We start from the raw sequence: 23,045 nt of genomic DNA, 5'->3' as shown, positions 1-23,045 counted from the left end.
TTAGAGCTGCTGTACGGCATAGGGATATTGTATGCTCATCATAAGTGGCTTGTACAGCAAAACATCCCTCACCAAGAATTTGATTTTGGGAGATCACAAAACCTCTGAGTTTACCTTGTTGTTCTAAATTTTTTGCCTCATCTCTCAACCAGCTTTTCCACTGTAACTGCTGGCTATATTCTAGAACAGCTGAAATTAACTGATGCCAGACATCTGTAATGATTCTATGTGAGGTAGACCACAAATTTAACATGTCTTACATATGTGGAGTGTATCCCATAGGTAACTACTGCTTCCTTTATATTTTAAAAGTCCCTTGTTGAAATTGGTTTTAATGTATATGTCATATATGGCTTGGGGTGTGTGTCATCTGCTGGCTTCTCATGGATTATAACAGGATAAGCCATTGTATGAGAGCCATTTGGAGATGTTACAATCTCTATGGTCTTGCCCTTCTGGTTATTAGGTCCCTTGTCATATTTACTGAGAGTTTATTCCAGGGCTTGCAAACGAGCACCTAGGGGTCTGTTCTAGGGAGGGAACCTCCTCTCTGACAAGGGACTCCAGATTTCTCATGGAATCATGGAAGTTTTTATGTTCTTCAGAAACACATGATTCCATGGACCTTATCAATTAATGATAATCTTTCTTCCTTATATAGTGTCTGGAGAGTTAGTGTTCTATCCATTAAATATTCACATTTATTATCAATAAGATCAATTTTGGGTACAAGCCTGTTTTGTAAATCCTGATTAGCAGATTCCAGAGAAAGAATCTTTTTCTGTAAGCTTTCACTGCTATTTTTGAAAGCCTGTAAATCCTGATTAGCAGATTCCAGAGAGAGAATTTTTTCTGTAAGTTTTCATTGCTATTTTTTAAAGCCTGTATCAGTCCCAATAGTGACTCATCTTTGTTCTTATTATTAAACCAGTGTTTGAACACTGTGTGAATTATTATGATGAATGCCAAAATGGTACAGGCCAGATATGCCTTAGGAAGGTCATACATTTCCAGGAAAATGTCATTCATCATACAGGCAAAAAGGTTTTTAAATTCTTGTGAGGTAATGTCGGCCATATTACAAGAATTACTCAAAATTTGTTAGTCAATTTTAAGGTGTAAAATTATCAAGTACTTTTACTTGAAATAATATACTTGTTTGCCTAGCTTACCTTTTGTGGTTTTGGGGGGTGTGGTAGCACTTACAGCCAGCAGGAGGCATTAGTACAGCTCTAAAGCAGGGCCTGCTGGCGACCTTGGCTGGCGGCAGCTGAAGACAGGAGCCGAGATGGCGGGGAGTCGGCACTCAGGGAGGAGGGGAATGCCTCACTCACAGTGGTTTTTTGCTGGTCTGGGGGCTAAGCTAGGGAACTGAGACCAGACTAGCTGCCCCCTTTTTTGGGTATAGAACCGTGTAGGCGTTCCCTGGTTTTATGGAACCTTGCAGGCGGGTTTAGGAACCCACCAGTCAGGGAGGAGGCTGAAGGTGGGAGCCACCCAGGCCTTTGGAATTTGCCCCACGTTGGGTGCCAGATATTGGAGAAATTATTAAGGCCACTCCACGGAGTTAAAAGGGAGGTTTATTTAGTGGCATAACTTACAAATAAAGAGATAGGTAGGTTGCAAAGTCTGGGAAAGACGTAGCGCAGTCTGGCGGTGTTCTCTGGAGAACTCTGCTCAGTCTACCTCCAGAGTCCAGGGTCCAGGAACCAAGAGAAGGGGGCACACCCAGATCTCGGGTCTTCAGGGCCCTCTCTTGGCCCTGCCTTGTAGGCATGACAGTTACCGAAGTCTCAATGGGGGTTGGAACTTCCAGATCAAAGCTGGAATGGCTACCCACTACAGGGGAAATGTGGTCCCACTTTATAAATATGGACACTGAGACCAGGGAGACGGTGTTTCCTGCACAGGCCACCCATCTAGGCCTCCTGACAACCAGACTTTGAGCTCTGGGGGAATCTCCAGAGCCCAGTGGCCACACAACCAGCAGACCCTCCAGGGGCTGTTCAGGCTCCAAGGCTCAACTACAGGACCAGGGAGAAGACTGAAACTTGAGTTTCTGCTCCCTGCCCCTGGTAGGCTAAGAGGAGCAGGGAGCACAGAAAAAAAGTCTCTGCTCTAACATTCCCTATATTCCAAATACTCCCAGTATTTCCCTTATGGAAAGAAGTTTTCCAAACCCCTCCCTGGAGATTCCAACGGCCTGGAACAGACTCCTCAAACCTACCTAGTAATAGGTGACTCCTCACAAACTAAAAGTGGGGAGGGGGGAAAGCCTGGCATCTCTCCCTCCATTTTGTGTCTCTCCTTTGTTTGCTTCGGACTCCTGCCTGATTCTGTGTAGACAAGGGAATTACAAAGACCTGTCTGTGTGCCTTAATTCCCCCTCAAGACTGAAGAGAGACAGGTCAGTATGTGGTACCTGCCATCGCCCAAGACTCCAGATCAGTTGATTTCCCCGGCAGGCCAACTGCGCATGACGTCAATCATCCCTGATGCTGAAGCTGCACCCTGGAGCAGATCACCTTGGAAGAACCAGATTAGTTCCCCGATCATATCAGTGTGAAGAGGTTAACAGTATTTCAGATCAACTGGCACAACTGACCTGAACAGTGAGGGGCAGGACCATATCTCAGGCAGGACCACTTCATTGGACAGAATACCTCTTGCCCCATCTCAGTTCTCTCTGTACTAAACTTAAAGCTTGTTAAAGCTTGTGCCCTGAAGATGAAGTCAGGGTCCCTAGGCCTCACCATCTGTTTCTTCCCAGTGCGCTGTCTCTTCTGTTTTCACTCTTCCTCCCCTCTCCTGTTGGTGTATGGGGCAGGTAGCTGAGCCAGCTTCAAGGCGGATGATAAATTCCCTGCACAGTTCTTGGTCTTTGCCTTCCCGGCCTCTGCCCTGTGAGGACAGGCCAGGGCAGGTGGGGAGCAAAGTCAACTGGTGTTCATGGGGTGACCTTTGTGGCAGAAGCAGTGGTTGTTCCTGAGGCTCCCCACCCCGAGAGTGTTAGCTAGCCCTAATGGGGCTTCCAAAGGGGTTTTCCCAACTGTCCCCAACTCAACAAACACCAGCAGCTGCTGCTGCTCAGGGTCAGAGGAAAAGCCCCTAAATGCACTGCAACGAACAGCCTCTCACCTCCACCTGGCCTCCACTGTGGACACTTTCCCCAATCCACTCCTGGTGGCTTCTCCATGTCACATCTGTGCCTGGAGCCAGCTGTGGTTGGGGAAGAGCCAACACCACTTTCCAGAAAGCCCAGCCTCGGTGATCGTAGATCCTGATGCCTCGAAGGCAATCCCGACCTTGGTCTCACATAGGAGTCATAAGAGAACTGAACTCTCTGCTGCCCAGATAGCGCAGCCAGGCTCTACTCCAGGTGGAGGCCCAAGAGAAGGCACTGGATCTGACCCCTGAGAGCTTTGGCAGTTCTGCTGGACTGATTCCAGTGGACTATAGTGGCAGTTGAATGGTAGAGGTTTTAGAAGCTACTAGAACTGATGCTGGGCTTGGAAATACATATATGATACTGGGGATTGAGCCAAGCTCCTCTTGTATGCAAGGCAAACAATCTAGAACTCTTTCAAAAGCACGTGTGTGAATGGGCACACACACACACACACACACACACACACACACACACACACACACACACACATAAATACATGCACTCCAATAAACTTTTTGAGACAGGGTCTTGCTAAGTTGCCCAGGCTGGCCTTGAACTTGTTCTGTATTTCAGGCTAGCCTAAAACTTGTGATCTTCCTGCCTCAGCCTTCCTAAGTACTTCGATTTCAGGCCAACTTTACCATGTCAGGCATGGTCTGAAAAATACTTCGAAAGGCTCAGCCCCCGAGGATGGCCTCCACCCTTCCTCCAGACAGCATTTCTGTGGCCTAAAAAATGGAGCACACAGCTGGCAGTCTCTGGCACAGCCAGAGGATCAGACATGCGGCAGCTCCTCACTGCACCCCAACCAGGGCCGCAGGGTAGGAGCTGCCGCGGAGCTTGTGGCCCAGTGTCCCCCACGGGGTCACCAGGAGTCAGGCTAACACCTGCTTGGGGGCAGGGAGAAACTCGAACCAGCAAAGGAGAACCAACAGCCTTGGCTTCCTGGCACTGAGCTCTCTACCCAGGGTAGTAGAGCAGGGATGTGGGGCTGAGGAAGATTGTGGAGGTGGTGGGGTGGGAACTGGGAAATGGGAGGGGCAGGCCACAGAGGAGGTGGATGACTCTGTCCTGGGCCAGGAGAAGGCCAGTAAGGCCTTCCCATGTCAATAGCTACTCTCCTCAGTGTGCCCGTTTCCATAACAATACCACAGTCCCCGAGCCAAGCACATGATCCTGATCACACCTGGTTGGTTGGTTTGTTTGCTTTTCTATGCACTCAGGCATTTTCTGCCTCAGATTTCCAGGTGTTGGGGTCACAGGCCTGTACTACTACACCTGACCCAGAAAAATCTGCTTTTCATGGAGCTTGAAAACTTTCCTTCCAACCTGAGTGTGGCTTCTGGATACTAACGTACATTCATTCATTCATCCCTTCTGGCCCTAACACACACACACACACACACACACACACACACACACACACACACACACACACACACACCCCTCTGCCACCATCCCTCACTGTCCTGGGTCCTGCAGGTCTGTCCTCTCTTTGCCACAGCTCCCTGCTCTCAGCTTCTGCTAGTTGCCACAGCTTCCCTGGGGATCCTCTCTGGTCCCGCCCCAGCCCGAGAATGCGCACTGCGCAGAGCCCCTCCCCCACAGACAACCAAAGCAAAGCTGCGGAGCCTTGGCTCCTAGCATCCCTCCTGGCGGCTGCTTGCTCGGCATCCTAAACCTTGGGCTGTAAAGGGCGGAGCTGGAGCCTGCGCTGTAGGGTCAAGTGGTACCCAGGAGAATGAAGCAGGTAGGCCTGTGGAAATGCCCTGCCGTGAGGATGATGATGGCAAAGAGACCGAGAGAGGTAGATAAATGCACTGGCCTTGGAGCCTAAGGCTGAACTAGGCCCAGTGTAAAGGGGGAGGGGAAAGCCTGGAGCGGTAAGGGAATAACGCTAGGAGAAGCAGAGAGATGTGCCCAGGAAGAGAGGGCCCTTAGGAGTGGAGGCCGGGTGTGCATCTGTGGGGCCTGCCATCTGTACCTGGTGTCCCCCAGGCCCTCGTGGACGATACTGAGGATGTGTCCCTGGACTTCGGCAATGAAGAGGAGCTGGCTTTTAGGAAGGCCAAGATCAGGTATGTTGAGACCAGGCCTTGGGCCAGTGGTCCCAAACTGCAAATTCATTCATTTAAAATACACGGAGCAACTACTGTGTGCAGTCACACAGACCCTGCCCCCTTGGAGCATACAGTTGGGCAGGGAGACTGCTAACTTATGAGGCAAATATATTGACAGGGTTAGGAAGAAACCAGCATGGTGAGGCAAGAGACGTTTCCAAGAGGTGCTCTCACGCTGTAGCACAACAAGGGGTGTTTCTCTGACTTTAAGTGAGAATGAAGGTTGAGAAGCAGGCAGCTCTAGGAGACTCTGGAGGAAGAGTTCCCACTGAAGGAAGAGCACATGCTGCGGTCCTGCAGGCCTTGTTGGAAGGTCAGAGAAGAGCACTGTGGCTGGATGGCAGTGTAGGAGGGAGTCGGTGGGCAGCTGGGCAGATGAGAAAGTGCTTGCCACTCTAACCAGCCAGACTGATCCTGGGCCAGGTCCCAGACCTGCTTGGCACCTTCAGCAGCAGGACCAAGGTGGAGAAGTAACTTAGAAGCATGCTGGCCAGTGGCCTGAGAACCTGATCCTCTAGAAACATTCCCAGCTCGGCCACAACCACTTGTCCATTTTGTTCATCTCTCTCCCAACTCGCATACCTGGCAACCGGCCCCTGGTACCTTCCTTTATTTTTTCTGGTGCTGGGGATGGAACTGAGGGCCTCGTGCACCCTTGGTAAGAGCGCTGCCACTCTGCTGAACCCTCAGCCGTTCCTCTTATCGCCCCTCCCATCAGCTCGTCTTTAGAATGGAACACACTGCGCTCCCTCCCTATGGTCTCTATAACAAATTATCACAAACATGCTGGCCTCATGTAACTCAGTTGGTGGAGTTCCTGCCTAGCATGCACAGAGGTGTGGGTTCCTTCCTAAAATAGCATAAATGAGGCATGGTGGTGCATGCGTCTACACATGCACACTCACATGTGTGTGCATACTCCTTGTACTTCTCACTAACATAGGTATTTTTGACAACATCACAAGCCTGCTCAGTAATCTCAGGTAATTTACACTTCAGGATCCTTTACTGTGTGAGGTCTGGGGATGTAGCTCAGTTGGTATAGAGTGCTTGCCTAGCATGCAGGAAGCCCTGGGTTCCAGTCCATACCTAGCACTAAATAAACTGGGTATAGTGGCACATACCTGTAATCCCAGTGCAAGGGACGTGGAGGCATCTTGGTCATCCTCAGCTACATGGTGAGTTCAGGACCAGCTTGGGCTGCATGAGCCTCTCTGTTTCTGTCTGTCTCTCTTAGATCCTTTACTAAATGAAGATGCCAAGTCCAAAAAATGTGACATCCACAGGTTCCAGAGATAGGTTCCAGATATTGAAGGCACACTATTTATCCTTCCGTACTGTGGGAACTGGAGTCCTAAGTGGAGGAGTTTATAGATCATGCAGACAATCATGTGTTCAGTACCTGGTGAATGTCACCTATGGGCCTGACACTGGGCTGGTCATCATGTTATGCAGTGTGCAGGACCCAGCCCCTGCCTATGGAGTTGCCCAGGCTAGAGTCTAAGGACACTTCTGCCATGTAAAGGTCAGGTCCTGCTTGCTGGGGGCTGTCCTATGCAACCCTTGCTTGCTTGCTAGCTCTCAGCTAGCTTTCTCCTCCCTTATGCTGCTCAGCAGCCCCTGCCTAGGGAATGGTGCTACCCACAATGACTGGGTCTTCCTACATTAACAATCAAGACAGTCCCCCACAAACATGCCCACAGGCCAACCTGATCTGGATAATTCCACGTTGAGACTCTTCTCAAGTGATTCTAGGTTGTATCAAGTTGACAGTAAAACCAGCCAACCCAGATGTATTCACCAGCTATATTGTGGTGGTTACTAGCTACCTGTGGCTGCTGGGCATTGGAACTGTGGCTAGTGATATGGAATTTGATTCTGTTTAATTTTAGTGTAAATCTAAACAGCCACATGCAGCTGCTGTCCTGGATGAACCAGATCTAGAGCTCTTTTTCCCTAGAAGGATTTTGTCGGGGGCAGTGTTGGGGTCAAGACTGCAGGATGAAGACTGCCTTAGCCTCTTTCCTGTTGCTGTGGTAACCCTGACAACTTAAAAAAAGGAAGCAGTGTAAAGAAGGAAGGGTTTTGTGTGGCTCACAGATCAAAAGCCAAGTACAGCATGGTGGGAGTCACCATGCCAGGGACTGGTGCAGCTGGTCAGAGTGCATCTCTAGTCAGGAAGGGGAGTGGAATGCTTGTGCTCAGGTCCGTTTCCTTTTTATATGATGTAGGATCCAAGCCCAGGGGATGGTGCTGCCGATGGTGGGCAGGTCTTCCTACTTCCATCAGTTTACTCAAGACAATCCACATTGGGTGTGTTGAGAGGCCTGTATCTCAGATAGTTCTAGATCTCCTCAAGTTGGCAATTGAGATTACGCGTCATAGACTGATTTAGGAGCAGAAGAAAGCAGAGGTTAGGAGCGTGGCCAGGACACTTGGAAGGTTCAGTCTACCTTGACTGTGTGGTAGTTGAGGTGTGGGTGATGGACAGGGAACTGGGGAGATGGATTAGTGGATAAAGCACTTGCTATGCAAGCCTGGGGACCCGAGTCAGATTCCAGCACTCACATAACATGGTGAATGTGTCTGCTTGTGTCTATAACCCCAGTGCTTCGGCACTGGGGACAAGGTTAGGGTTTCCGTCCACTAGCTTAGCCAAAAAAAAAAAAAAGGTGAGGTCTAGGCTCAGTAAGAGACCCTGTCCCAAGGTTAATGCCCTTCTCTAGCAATACACACACACACACACACACACACACACACACACACACACACACACAGCTGTGGGGTGGGGACAGGTAGTCAGGGATGATGTTCATGCTTCTGGTCTGGGGCCCAAAGTTAAAGGAGCGCTTGTAGAGCAAAGATGTTGAGCTTTGAATGGTCCTTGATGGACTGTCATGGAACAGCAGGGAGGGGTACCTTGGAGCTAGAGGAATTACACTCACTGTAGATCTGCAGGCAGCTGCTCACCAATCTGAGAGCTGCCGATCCCAGAATCCTCTGATGTGCCAATGCTGATTTATCAGCCTGTCCAGGGATTAGTGGATTCACCGGGGATGTGATGTGTAGGCAATCCAGAGAATGAGCGCACTCAGCAGTGTGAAGAATTAGGTTCTTTATTTTGTTTTGATTTTAGTGTGGTTTATTGAGTAAGGATCTCACTATATAACCCAACTCTAGGATCCTCCTGCCTCCACCTCCCAAGTGCTATGACTATAGATCACACACACACACACACACACGGTGCAAAGTGGATCCTATTTACTTACTTGCTTGCTTACTTTTTTTTGACAGGGTCGTATGTAGCCCAGGCTGGTCTCGCTATGAGCTTGAACTTCTGATTCTTCTGCCTTTTCCTCCCAAGTGCTGAGATTACAGGTGTGTGTCACCATACTTATTTATGTGGTTCTAGAATGTCTTAGTTACAGTTTCTATTGCTGTGATAAAACACCGTGACCAAAGACAACTTGGGGAGGAAAGGGTTTATTGGACTAAAAACTCTCAGGTCATAGCCCATCACTGAGGAGTGAGGGCAGAACTCAAGGCAGGAACCTGGAGACAGAAACTGAAGTAGAGACCGTGGAGGGATGCTGTTTACTGGCTTTCTCTCCATGGTTTGCTCAGCCTACATTCTTATAACATCCAGGACCACCCGTCCAGGGGTGGTACCATCTCCATTGAGCTGGGCCCTTCCATACAGATCATCAATCAACAAAATGCTCTACAAACTTGCCTATAGGCCAGCCTTATGGAAGCATTTTCTCATTTGAGTGTCCTGCTAGGTTAGTTTTTTGAGGCAGGGTCCCCATATGTAGCCCAGGCTGACATTACAGGGCTGTGCTACCACACCCAGTCTGCTTATTTTATTTTACTGTGATTTTTTAAAAAAGACTACAATGTATCCGAGCTCTGTCTTTCCCTTTGTACAGGGCAGTGGTGCTTGGGTAAGTTCACATCGCTGCAAATTGGAACTTTTTAATCCTGCAGAAGTGAAACTCTGTGCCCATTAAACCTTTCTGCATTCCCATTAACTCCCTGCTAACCACCATTCTATTTCCTGTCTTCTCAAATCTGAATCACAGCGTTTGCTCTTTATGACCGCTTCTTTTACTGACTACAATGTTCTCAAGGTTTATCCCTGAATTTTCTCCTCCCTTAAAGCTGAATATTAACCCATGTTGTGAGTCTGCCACACTCACAGACAGTTGTTGACTTCCACCTCTCGACCCTTGTGACTAATACTGTCCCTGCCAATGGGTTTGCACACCCCACCGTAGAGACCATACCCCCAGTTCTTTTACATATAGTGACAGCAGCAGGTCTGTGGGCTGGATGGAAGTTCTCTTTTTATGTTTTGAGGAACTTGCTCATTTCCCAGAGGAGCTTGCTCGTTTCCCAGAGCAGCCGCACCATTTTACAGTCAATGGACTCTCCACACCCTTGCTAACACAGCGTTTTCTGTAGGGCTTTTTGTTTGTTTGGGGTTACTGTTCTTTTAGTTTCTGAGGCAGGGTGGTCATGTAGCCCCAGGCTGGCCTCAAGCTCCCTATGTAGTCAAGGAGGACATTGGGTTTCTAGGTTTCCTGCCTAGTGCTGGGACTCCAGGACCATGCCTCCATATCCAGTGTGTGCAGTGCTGGGACTCCCAGGACCATGCCTTCATATCTAGTGTGTGCAGTGCTGGGACTCCAGGACCATGCCTCCATATCCAGTGTGTGCAGTGCTGGGACTTCAGGACCATGCCTTCATATCTAGTGTGTGCAGTGCTGGGACTCCAGGACCATGCCTCCATATCCAGTGTGTGCAGTGCTGGGACTCCAGGACCATGCCTTCATATCTAGTGTGTGCAGTGCTGGGACTCCAGGACCATGCCTCCATATCCAGTGTGTGCAGTGCTGGGACTTCAGGACCATGCCTCCATATCCAGTGTGTGCAGTGCTGGGACTCCAGGACCATGCCTCCATATCCAGTGTGTGCAGTGCTGGGGCCTCCAGGACCATGCCTCCATATCCAGTGTGTGCAGTGCTGGGACTCCAGGACCATGCCTCCATATCCAGTGTGTGCAGTGCTGGGACTCCAGGACCATGCCTCCATATCTATTGTGTGCAGTGCTGGGACTGAGCCTAAGGTTTCAGGCTAGGCCAGCACTCTCCCAACTGAGCTACATCCCCAGCCCAAGAGATTTTTTCTTGTTCTGAGACAGGCTCTCATTGTAGACTACATGGGTCTCATATATCACTCATGTGTCACAGAGCCATGTCATGTGTATGTTCAATCAAAGTGCAGCTGGCATGCCATCAACTCAGACAGTCTGAGGCTCAGTGTGCCTTTGGTCACCATGACCTCATTCCATAATTATTTCACCATCCCAGATGGAAACCCTGTACTCATTAGACAGTCACTTCCCATTTCTCCTTCCCACAAACTCCCAGCTGCCACCAATATACTTAGTAAATTGCTTATTCTGGATGTGTGTTATAAATGGTATGTGTCAGGATATTCTAGAAATACAGAAATAGTATGTATGTGTATATATATGTACATGTGTATTTGTGTATATGTAGGATTGTTATGGGTATCTGTGAGTGTATGTGTGTATATGTGTATGTGTGTGCAGGTGTGTTATGTGTGTGTGTTCATCTGTGTGTATATATGGAATGAAAAATTGTACATTATATATATTTGGTTATATATATATACATACATACATACAGATAGATAGATAGATAGATAGATAGATAGATAGATAGATAGATAGATAGATTTATTATGGTAGCTTGGTTCACATTATTTTGTAGCCTGAGAAATCCCAGGATCTATTAACAAACTGGAGCTCCCATGAAGTTGGTGAGGGCCCCAGTCCAAAGTCTTTGAAGAGCTGGGGCCAGTGACATGAGGCCCAGTCTGAATCCCAGGGCTTCACTCTGTGCACAGCTCAGTCTGTGTTGAATGTCTAGGCTGGGTGCTCTGATGTCTGAGGGTGGAAGAGATTAGTGTCCCAGCTCAGCCTGAGAGTGAACCCCTCTTCCTCTTCCCTGTTGCTCTGTGCTCAGGCCCTGGTAGAGGTCTGAGGCCCACCTGCTGGGGGGTGCTCCTTTTCATGGTCCTCCATTCAAATTCCAGACCCTTCTGGAAACATTCTCAGAGACATACCCACAAATAGTGTCTTACCAGCCAGCTAGGCATCCCTTAGCCCAGTGAAATTAACATATGGAATTATATACTGTGTGGGTCCCCCCCCCCCCCGTGTGTGTGTGTGTGTGCACATGTGGAGGCCAGAAATCAACCTTGGCTCTCATTCTTCAGGACCCACCCACCCACTTGGTTTTTGAGACAGGGTCTCTCACAGGGACTTGGGACCTGGTGTCTTAGGCTAGGCTAGCTAGCCAGTGAGCCCGAGAGCTGCCTGTCTGTTTCTCACACACTGCTGTTATGAGCAGGGACTGCCACGTGGTTGGTATGGTTGCATGGTTGCTGGGGTTGTATGCTTGCACAGTAAGTACTTCACTGTCTGAGCCATCATGGATTCCAGGTTTGTCTCTGTCTGGGTGTTTAGCCACATTTAATTCCTCTTTATAACCAAATACCATTGTGTGAATGTACCACGTTTTGTTTATCCATTCATAAGTTGATAGGTATTTGAGCTATTTTTGCTTTTCAGTTCTCATTAATAATGTAACTATGAGCATTTGTGTCTATGTCTGGGGGTAGGGCGTATGTTTCGGTTCTCTTAGGTACTCACCTAGAAGGGAAACCCCAGAGTGCTGTGGAAGCTCTGCTATACTGCCGGTGGGGAGACTTTTAGCCACCTTGAAGAACACATGGGGTCCTGGGCTTCTGGTCAGGGAAACCTAGATTTGGACCTCAATTCAGCATCCCCACGCCAAGCACCTGCACCCCGGAGTTTGAGTCTCAGATGCCTTTGGAGGCATGAATGGCTTTTGTGTAAAGTTGCCTCCTGAGCTCTGTGGAAGGACACGGGGCCTCCTCTCATCAGGAGACGCAGCCCCGCTCCCCCTGGAGTTCCTTTGCCTCTGCCATTCATCTGGGGTGTGTTTTGCTGCCAGGGGTGGTAGGCTAACTTAAATCAGCAGTCTGTCTTTTTTCCCACCAACATTTCCTCATGGTTCCATCCTCCTGGGCCGAAGGTCTTCCTGCCAATTTGTAGTTCCCCTCTTCCCAGGGCAAGTAGTGGATTCAACAATTTCAGGGATCCCTAGGACTTTGGGAGACCCAAACCCTTCCAAGACTGGCCTGTGTCAGCCCAGGTCTTTACTCACTCAGTTTTCTAATCTGTGAGATGGGGTGGTGGCAGCTTCCTGGTACTGTCCTATGAGGACCACAAGAGGCAGCCATGAGTGGGTGATGTATGTAAAGAGACATTGGGTTCCGAGGCACCACTCAAGACTGCATAAAGATGTTTATTACTTTATTGATCTTGTGGCTTCCGGGCCTAGCCTCTTTGTACAGGCCTGGGGTGCGCACAGGCCTGGGGTGCGCACAGGCCTGGGGTGCGCACAGGCCCTTGCTGGGATGAGATGCTGTACTGAGGGTCTTCCTGAAGCCGGCTGCTGCCTCTCCATGGAAAGCTGTGCTCACTCTTCCATATTTCCTCTTTTAAGTGTTCTGTGTTTTAAGACATTTCTTTTTATTTTTTTAAGGTGTGCATGTGTGCTCAAGTGTGCACATGCGCGTGTACCCAGCATGCTTATGCTTTCAAGACACTGTCTGCATGAAGTCCCAGCGAATCCAAGTGCCGTGGGTCTCAGGTGTTGTCTCCTGCGGTGTAGCAGTGTTCTCCTTCCCCACACTGATTTGGGGCCTTGGTCTCTGTCCCAGTTGTCAACGCTAGTTTGCTTGCAGGGTTTGATGAAAGCTTCTCAGTAAGGTCAGTCTGGGGAAGCATGTGTGAATTTTTTTTAAAGATTTATTTATTTTATTTTATGTGTCTGATTGTTTTATCTGCATGTATGTATGTATGTGCACCACGTGTGTGCCTGGTACCCGTGAAGGTCAGAGGAGAGCATGAGATCCCCTGTAGCTGGAGTCACAAATGGTCGTGAGCAGCCATGTGGGTGCTGGGAACCGAACCCAGGTCCTCTGCAAGAGCAACAAGTGCTTTACGGCCTGAGCTAGCTCTCCAGTCCAAAGTGATTTTTTTTTTAATGGATCCCAAGCTGGCCTTAACTCCTCATGCAGCCAACAGTAGCCTTGAAATTCTGATCCTCTTGCCCTCCACCTCTTGAGTGCTGATATTCCAGGAGTGTGCCACCACACCCCGTTTATGTTGTGCTAGGGACAAACCCAGAGTTTTGTGCATGTGAGGCAAGCAATCGGTAGACTGAGAGACATGCCCGTCTCATGAATATGAAGCTGAGAACTCTGCCCTCTGCTCTTAGACCCACAGCAAGTCACATGTTAGTGGGTGGCAGGCATGCAGGCAAGCATCGCATGAATGAAAACATCCACAGTGGACTGAGCTCCCCATGTTGCATACAGAAACTGTTCTCACAGTGAGACTTGAATGATATTGGCTGCTTTCGGGATGAAGTCATGTGGAATGCCCAAGAACCAGGAACAGGTTATCCAGCACTTTCCACATGCAGGCACCACTCTGTGATCTGTGTATAAAGGTTCATTGCCTTTGCATGGTCAGCCTGTGGTATGGCTACTAATACATAGTCAGATCAAGATTAGGGAAACTGAGGCAGAGAGGTGCATGAGTTGCTCAACATCACAGTGGTATTAGGTCAAGGATCTGAACTTGACCAGCTCTCAAGCCCATGTTTTATGTTATATTATATTTCATTAGTGGGGGTATGGGGATGAACTTGACTTTTGGGGGGACACTGGATTAAGAGTATCTGTCTTTGTTCCCTGGGGAAGACGTCTACGTTCTATGTATCAATATAGATGTTATGGAATCGCCTCTGCTAGCTATTCACAGTTTCTCCTTCTGACCAGTCTTTCTTCTTCTTCTTCTTCTTCTTCTTCTTCTTCTTCTTCTTCTTCTTCTTCTTCTTCTTCTTCTTCTTCTTCTTCTCCTTCTCCTTCTCCTTCTCCTTCTCCTTCTTCTCCTTCTTCTTCTTCTTCTTCTTCTTCTTCTCCTTCTTCTCCTCCTCCTCCTCCTCCTCCTCCTCCTCCTCCCCCTCCTTCTTCTCTTTCCTCCTCCTCCTCCTCCTCCTCCTCCTCCTCCTTTCCTCCTTTCCTCCTTCTTTTTTTCTTTTGAACTGTCCTGGAACTCTCATTGTAGCCAATGACGACTTTGAACCCCTGATCCTCTGATTTCTACCTCTCTAGTGGGATTACAAGTATTACCGCACCATTGCGGTGACCAGATCGCTGTGTTTGGTGGGGTGACCTGTGTACAGCAGGTCATTAGCAGCATCTCTGTGCTCTGCCCTCTAGGCACCAGGACCATCCAAACCATCACTTGGTGGCAACTGAAAACGTCTTCAGATACTGGACATGTCCCCTGTAGACAAAATCACCAATTTGGAATTTAGAATATTCTCTATTGGGAGTTGAGGAGTTTGCTCCTCAGTTAATTGGTCAGGTTTTTTGAGGCCTAGGCTGGTCTCACTTCTCTATTTAGCCAAAATGGCATTGTTCTCCTGATTCCCTTGGACAGCTCCTGAGGGCTGAGATTATAGACAGGGTCCACTAGGCCCAGCTTCTACCTAGAGTCTGGGTCTAGATAAGTTAAAACTGGTGTTTAAGGGAACTTGGAGCTGTTTCATTACTTCTGTGTGTGACACTGATACACGAGAAGCTGGAGATAGAGGAAAGGGAAGCAAAGGGGTGGGTGACAGCACTTGAGATGGCTTGGTGGACAGTCACTCTTGTAAAACAATATAAACACACTCGGTTTACTACACACACACACGCAGCACACGCAAGCACAAGCACTCATATACACATACAGACACACACACACACACACACACACACACACAGCACACACACCATGTTCCAGAATACTAAGGAATCAATAATTTTTATTTTCTCATTAACCCAAAATATCTGTCTATTCAATTGATGAGGACCCTCACCAAGACTCCTACGTACCTTTGGAGAACAAGTTATATTGTCCCTAGCTCTCTAAAATAAATTTAGAAAAATATAGAAATAAGGCACATAAATAAAAAAATTTAAACCCTGGCATCACAGAGTACACCTTTCATCCCAGCACTGAAGAGGCAGAGGCAGAGGGATCTCTAAGTTTGAGGCAAACCTGGGCAGCAGAGCAAGTTTGTAAGTTTGAAGCCAGCCTTAGCTACAGACTCTATCTACCCCCTCAAACAGCAAACAAACAAACAAACAAACAAAAACCCCAGACACACAAGCCAGTTCCATCAAGAGTAGGTTGTTTAATTTTAAGGAAGGTTCCAAGGAAAATAACCCTCAAAATGGAGGAACTAGTGAGATTTCAGTTCTCTTTGATCAGGCACATCATAGCTTATTTTGAAATTAATTCCTCACGTCTCTGACAGCTCCACTTCCCCTTACATGTGTATTTCTTGTTCACATGGACTTGCCTGTGTGAGCTGGGTCAGCAGGAAAGCCACTGAAGGATAACTGCACTGGACTTTGACCACCACGTCTGGAAAGTGTGTGGAGATGAGGAATGGGCATCAGTTGCGGTCCAAGGGGCTTCGTTTTGGATTGGGAGGAGTAAATGTTGAAAAACTGGTACAAAGCTCATTCATGTGTCTGGCGACATTGTCTTGGTAAAGAGCAATTCCGGAACTTGTGGTTGAAACCCAGATTCCTTAGAGCCCCCCGTCTGATCCTGGCCCATGGGCCAGAAGCCGTGTCCCCTACAGTTATTAAAATATCTCTGAGCATTGTCTGCCCTGGGACAAGCCTCTGTGACTGAAGGGGCCAGTGCTCTGAAGGCAGGGCTGGCTGGTGACGCTGTGCACCGTTGTCTACTCTGATGGACAGTGGTGCTGCGATATTCTGACGGCTCTGTTGGCCCATCCACATTTTGGAGAAGTCCCACGTTGGCATCCATGTGATTCACTGTAGAAGGGTGTGGCACTCCATTTCGTTCAGGGCACTCTGGCCCAGCCTGTGCCTGGCAATCAGTAGGCACCCAGTCAATGGGCTACTGTTTGAAGCTTGATTTATTTAGTTATATTTCTGGAATGATGTTGAAGATAAATTGAAAAATATTTTGTTATAAAATTAATTCTATGTCTCTAGGCAATTTAAACAAGGTCAAATTAGGATCAGTGATTTTTTTGCATTTCTTAAAAACAGATGTGTGTGTAGAGGTGGGTGCATGTGTGTCATGGCAGTTGCGGGGGTCAGAGGACAACTTGGAGGAGTCTCTCCTTCCATCATGAAGGTCACAGGGGCTGAACTCAGGTCATCAGGCTTGGCAGCAGGTGCCTGTCAGTGACGTGCTGGCCTATCTGTGGTTACTTTGAATGCCAAATTCACCTGCAAACAAAAATACACACAGAACTCAAATACAAAGTGTGCTATTTTCAGTATGGTGGGACATTTTAATGCTCAATGAAACTCCAAATAAAGGCCCTGTAAAATATAGCCACTAGATACATTAACTTGAAAAATAGTGCTTTGAATTAATATCCATAAAAGAATTTTAAAATATCTTTTTAAAAAGATTTTCTTTAAGAAATGTAAATTTTGAATGTGTAAAAGTGTTTTGGCTGCACGTATATATGCACCATGTGTGTGCCCGATACTCATGGAGGTTAGAAGAGGGTATCAGATCCCCTGGGACTGGGGTTACAGACCGTTCGGAGCTGCCAAAGTGGGTGCTGGGAAATGAACCCCAGTCCCCTGGAGAGCAAGTGCTCTTATGCACAAGCCATCTCTCCAGCCCTGTAGAAGCATTTTGAAAGTGTTGTTTTTTAGAACAGCACTACGAAGCCGGGCATGAAGGTACACTCCTGTGATCCCAGCACGTGGGAGGCAGAGGCAGGTGGCTTGGAGGTCCAGGGTCATTCTCATCTACATAGGGAGTTCAAGGCTAGCCTGGGCTACATGAGACCCTATCTCAGAGTAAATCCATCAGGCAATCCATCAACAAAAGAGAGGCACAAATAGCTGACATATGCCCTAATGTACTTCACTGTACATTAAGAACAGGACATTCTTCCAGAAGCAGAGCACAGGACGAGAGCCACAGGCTTTATCTGAGTACACTTCATTTCCTCAGGTCCTTTGCAGCTTGTGTGCCCTCGGGGATCAGTCCTAGCGACGTCGCCTGGCAGAGACACCACCAGTGTTATCTCTAAAAGTGTGTTCTGTTCTTGAACCCGGTCACCACCACAGATGGCCCGTTCTTCCCCTCTGATCCTGTTTACCTGTTATCCCAGTTTTGGTTTTGCAAAACTAAGTCTTGCTGTGTAGCCCAGGCTGGTCTGGAACTCACAATACCCCTGCCTCAGCCTCCCAGATAGGGATTCTTAATTATCTTTGCCACTCAAAGGACCCAGGATTCTTTCAAGAGAGGGAAGTAGATTTCAAATCTTTGCTTTTCCCCTCTGGACTGGTGCTTGCCCACCAGACCTTATGTGTGCTGGATAAACTGTTATCTATCCCCAGCTCTCTTTTTCCACTTTTTATTTTCAGATACAGACTTACCAAGTTGCCTGGATGGCCTTGACCTCAGTCAAGAAATGAAAGAAATGAACTTTTGATTTTCCGCTTAGACCTCTGGAGATTTCAGGCCTCCTTCCCGGTGGCATATCTAGGAGGACTTCAAAACTTGAGGCAGGAACCAGTCCGACTGGCTCTTGAATAGCCTTCAATGCCAGGAAGGAGGGACACTTGGAAAACCACACGTGGTTGTAGAACAATTAAAGAGCCAGCCTGTGGGACTCCCACACCCGGTAGAGGTGAGGAGTCAATGCTGCCTGATTGGACAGGGTGTCACTCAATTCTCCCATCACGTAACCTCCTGCCCAGAGATGGCCTTTGTCTCTGGTCCCCACACAGGGAGCTGTGCCAATAATTTTGTTTTGGGGAGACAGAGCTGAGGACTGAACATGAGGTGGAAGACTGTAGCATTCGGAGAAGCGTTCTGATTACAGGAACACTGAAGTGGCTGGAAGTGGGTTGGAGAGATGGCTCCAGCAAACAGCACCTACTCTTGCAGACGCCCTGAGTTTGGTTCCCCCATCTTTTCCTGGTCTGCCGTGAACAGTCTCCATTCACGTGCCCCGGCCACTATGCCCTGTCCATCAAGATGGACGGAAACCCTCTAAACCATGAGCCAGAATGACCCTCTCCTCACCCAGTCTCTGTCATGCACTGTGGTCATAGCGAGACAGTACCTAACAGCCTCCAATCAGACATCTAGTTACTGGAAGGTATACATCATAGAGGAAATATAAACACATTCCTGAATTCTTGCAGTATACCTCCAAATTTTGTCAAAGTCATGAGCTAGTTCCATGCATCCTCCAGTAGGTGACCTGTGAACTCACAAAGACATGATTCCATTTTCTAAATTTATTTGTTGATTGGTTGACTGATGCAGCACATCAGGTGAGATAACAACCCTTGGGAGTCGGTTCTCTCCTTCCATCTTGAGGGTCCCAGGGACTGAATTCAGGTGGTGAGCTTGACAGCAAGCATCCTGCCTCAGCCACCTTGCCTGGTGTGAGCCTCTTCCCATGTGCCTCTGTCGTTATGAGTTTACTCTCATGGTGTAGCAGTTTTGCTATCCTCTAGAATATCCCAAATGCCAGCCTCATCATAGCCTTGTCTCCATCTCTTCCTGGAATTTGGAGACCATGTATGATGCATTTACCTGTGCTGTTAGCTCCGGCCTGCAGGTTAAGCCTGATGCTCTGGGAACACAGAGGCAGCCGCAATGCTCAGGGCTGTCAGGGTGGGCCACTGTTCCTCCACCTTCAGGCAACTGCCGGCCTACGGCACCATCTGTCACCAAACCAAAGGACAGAAGCTCAGAAGACATGGTGGCCTACCCAGCGTCACTAGGGAGAGGATTTGTCACTGAGGTCCCGCCCCACCCCCACCCAGAGCCCTCTGCAGCAGGTCGCCTGGGAACACAATTGCTTTCTTGCTTTGAGTCTAGGCAGTTCACCCCTCTGAGCATCAGGGGCCTTGTCTTTGAAAAGACTCACTGTTCCCTCTTCATGTATTTTCTCTGGGTTCAAGATAAGTGTTGTGGACTGAATGAAGTCTGTGCTGAAAGAAATGTTGGGAATCCCTCACCCCCGAGTCTGGCTGAAGTATCTTGCCAGCTAAGAACCAAGAATGGCAGCACAGTTAGCAGAGGTTACTGTGAAGGTTGTCTGCCCAAGACAGTCTTCCGTCTCTATAATGTTACGAGGGTTGGGGCCGGCTCAGTGGGTGAAGGCTGCTGTGTAAACATGAGGATTTGAGTTCAATCCCCAGCACCCACATAAAAGCCAGGCATAGTGGCCCACTTCTGTGACCCCATTGCTAGGCAGCGGAAGACAGGTATAGTGAGGCGGTGTGGGGAGCGGGGGTGGGTGATAGAGGCAAGAGGATCCCAGTGGCTTCTCTTGATAGCTAGTCTAGCTAAAACAGAACATTTCAGGTTTGGTGAGAGGCCTTGTCTCAAAAATAAGGTGCAGAAATAAGGAAGAACCAGATGGTGACCTCTGGCGCGCACACACACACACGCACACGCACACATATACACAGGTATGTATGTTAAAACAGCAATGCCATGTTTAAAAAATAAATGTGTGTGAACACATTCCTTTACCAGACGCAAAAGGAGGAGAGAGGACTTTACAAACCCTTTAACAAGTTCTTTCAGAGCCCACCACAATTGCATACCTAGCTTCTGTGCTAAAACCTGAGGGTGTGGCTTTCTCTTGGGGCCCACATGTACGATTGAGTAAGGACCCTCTTTTCCCAGACCCCTTCTTCCTAAGGCCATCCGTTCTTCAGTCTGGTGCTGAGGCGAAGTGCAGTTGTACATTGCTGGCCCAGCATGCCTGATGCCCTGGGCCCATCCCCAGCATGCCTGACGCCCTGGGCCCATCCCCAGCATGCCTGACATCCTGGGCCCATCCCCAGCATGCCTGACGCCCTGGGCCCATCCCCAGCATGCCTGACGCCCTGAGCCCATCCCCAGCATGCCTGACGCCCTGGGCCCATCCCCAGCATGCCTGATGCCCTGGGCCCATCCCCAGCATGCCTCATCCTAGCACTTGGGAGATGGAGGCAGGAGGGCCAGAAGTTCAGAGCTCCTCAGGCTGCTGAGGCAGTATTGTGGAACTGTGTCTCTGGCCCACACCCCTCAGCCACAACCACAACTCTGCTCCTTCCTACCTGGAGAAGCTCTGAGCTCAACAAGGGGCGATGGCAGAGCAGTCTCTCTGTGCTGCCCAGTACCAATGCCTCGTTATCCCTGGTCACCGCCCACCGGGCCCTTTAGTGTGTCACATTTCTCATGTGATTGTCCCAGAACTCCATGCAGTTGGTGCTGCTGTGGCATGTGCAGCTTCCACAGACTGGTTGAACAGTGCCCCCTGGAGATATGTCATGGCAACTCTGATTCATCCCATTTCACAGATAGGACCCTGGTCCATTCTTCTGTCCAAGATCACACAAGTCCTCAGTGGAGGAGCTGGGACTTGAACCAGGGCAACTGCCAAGTTCAGAGTCCGAGCTTGTACTGAGGACCCTCTCATGGCTGCCCACTCTGCTGCCTTCTTTCTGAAGGAGAGTCAGTGACATCAGGACCCTCCCTCCCTCCCTCCCTCCTTCCTTTTAGCAGCACTTAGTACATTCACAGTGCCATGCACCCTTCCCACTAATTCCAGAATATTTTCATCACCCCAAGGGAAACCCCACCACAGAGACTCTGAGTCCCCTTCCGGTAGCCTCTGGCAACCACTGACACACCCTTGTGTCATCCGCCCATTCTAGAGAGCCCATAGAAGTTAAATCATCACGTGACCCTTTGGGTCTAGCTTCTTCCACTTAACATGGTGTTTTCAAGGCTCATCCACATGGTTGGATAGTTATCCTTCAGCACCCAAGGAGACTGGTGTCAGGACTCTTCTTGGGTACCCAAATCTGAGGATGGTCACATCCCCATATAAAATAGACATAGTTTGACATGCAACTTATGAACATCTTCCCATATACCGTCAGCCACATCTAGAGGACTTGCAACATCTGATATAAAGACAGTGTCACCTACACAGGTGTTAGACCATATTGCTTAGAAGATGATGATTTTAAAGTCATGTTCAATAGAGTAGCAGGGTTTTGGTTTTTTACTTTTTGTTTTTGTTTTTTTTTTTTGAGCTGAGGATCGAACCCAGGGCCTTGCGCTTGCTAGGCAAGCGCTCTACCACTGAGCTAACTCCCCAACCCTATAGCAGGGGTTTTTTTCCCCTCAAATATTTTGGCATGTAAGTTTGGGGTGGGGCTGGGGATGAGTATTTATGTGGACAACCATCCTCCAACTTATTTTTTGAGACGGGGTCTTTCAGTGAACCTGGAGCTGATTGTGTTAGGCTGGCTGGCTAGCAAACCCCAGAGGAATGCCCCTGTCTCCACCTCAGTAGCTCTGGGATTCTAGGTGCAAACCACCATGCCCGGCTTTTTATTTGGACCCTGAGGATCTGAACTTGGGCCTCATGCTTGAATGTGCTTGGTTCGCAGTTGAGGTGGACACAGCCACTTATGCAAAGGTACGTCATTATTTTTCTTCACGTTTTTATTGTCATAAATTGACCATTTTAACCATTTTCTCTTTTTATGATTTTTAAAATTCTATTTATTGGGCTAGTGAGATGGCTTTAGTGGGTTATGGCCTCTGCTGCCCGGACTGGCAACCAGAGACCCTGGGACCCCCATAGTGGAAGGCAAGAGCTCCCAAAAGTTGTCCTTTGACCCCCACCTGTGCTGTGGCATGCACACACACACACACACACACACACACACACACACACACACACAATAAATAATGGGAACAGTTGGTTCTCTCCTTCTACCACGTAGGTCCCAGAGATTGAACACGGGTTGTGAGGCCCGACAGCAGGCACCTTTACCTACTGAATGGTCTGGCTGATTCTTTTTAATTTTTTCATGTGCATAGCTTTGTGGTAGTAACAACATTCATTTTGTGCGACACCACCACCACCCATCTCCAGGAATTCTCTCATCTTCCCAACTGTACTCAGAAAACAGTCCTCACTGTCCCTACTCCAACACTCAGGAACCTCTATCCTTTTCTTTTCTTAGTGTGTGTGTGCGCGCGCGCGCGCGCGCGCACGCGCGTGTGTGTGTGTGTGAGTGCGTGCGTGCGTGTGTGTGTGTGTGTGTGTGTGTGTGTGTGTGCCACGTGTGCTGGTGTTCTCAAAAGAGGGTATCCAACTCCCTGGTGCTGTGTTAGGCGATTGTGAGCCTCCTGTCATGGATGCTGGGAACCAAAGGTGGGTCCCCTGCAAGAGCGGGAAGCACTCTTAACCACTGAGCAGTCCAGCCCCAGTCCTATTTTCCATCTCTGTCTCTGGCTGTTCCGGGCCCCACATACAGCGGAATTGTGGGACACCGCTCCTTTTGTGCTGCCTTCTTCCCTGAGCATCAGGTTTTCAAGGGTGGTCCACCTAGAGCAAGTGCCACACGTTAGTGTAGCTGATGACACTTCACTGTGTGCTGATAGCACATTTTGCTTATCAAGTGACCTATTGGTAGACATCTGGGGTATTTCCATTTTGGTCCATTGTGGTTAATACTGTTGTGAATAGCTGTATATAGTA

At 48.7% G+C, this 23,045-nt stretch overlaps 1 protein-coding gene across 3 annotated transcripts in view; it reads left to right on the top strand.

The window, feature by feature from the left end:
- Positions 1-4,757: 4,757 nt before the first annotated feature.
- The window catches only part of Tvp23a (trans-golgi network vesicle protein 23 homolog A), a 46,490-nt gene continuing 28,202 nt past the window's right edge, over positions 4,758-23,045 (top strand). Inside the window, exons 1-2 of one of the 3 annotated variants that reach the window (XM_052759456.1) lie at positions 4,758-4,919; positions 5,168-5,247. Coding sequence is in view for 1 of the 3 variants with exons in the window: in XM_052759455.1 (XP_052615415.1) it covers positions 4,911-4,919; positions 5,168-5,247 (89 nt within the window). In the remaining 2 variants the exon portion in view is untranslated. Of the gene's footprint in view, positions 4,920-5,167; positions 5,248-21,862; positions 21,975-23,045 lie in introns of those variants that run through there. The other 2 variants (XM_052759455.1, XM_052759457.1) reach the window with 2 other exon arrangements.

This window comes from Peromyscus californicus, unplaced genomic scaffold, assembly GCF_007827085.1.
Source record: "Peromyscus californicus insignis strain IS unplaced genomic scaffold, ASM782708v3 Scaffold_3__1_contigs__length_106647218, whole genome shotgun sequence".
NCBI lineage: Eukaryota > Metazoa > Chordata > Mammalia > Rodentia > Cricetidae > Peromyscus > Peromyscus californicus.
This window is presented reverse-complemented; position numbering and strand designations above follow the sequence as displayed.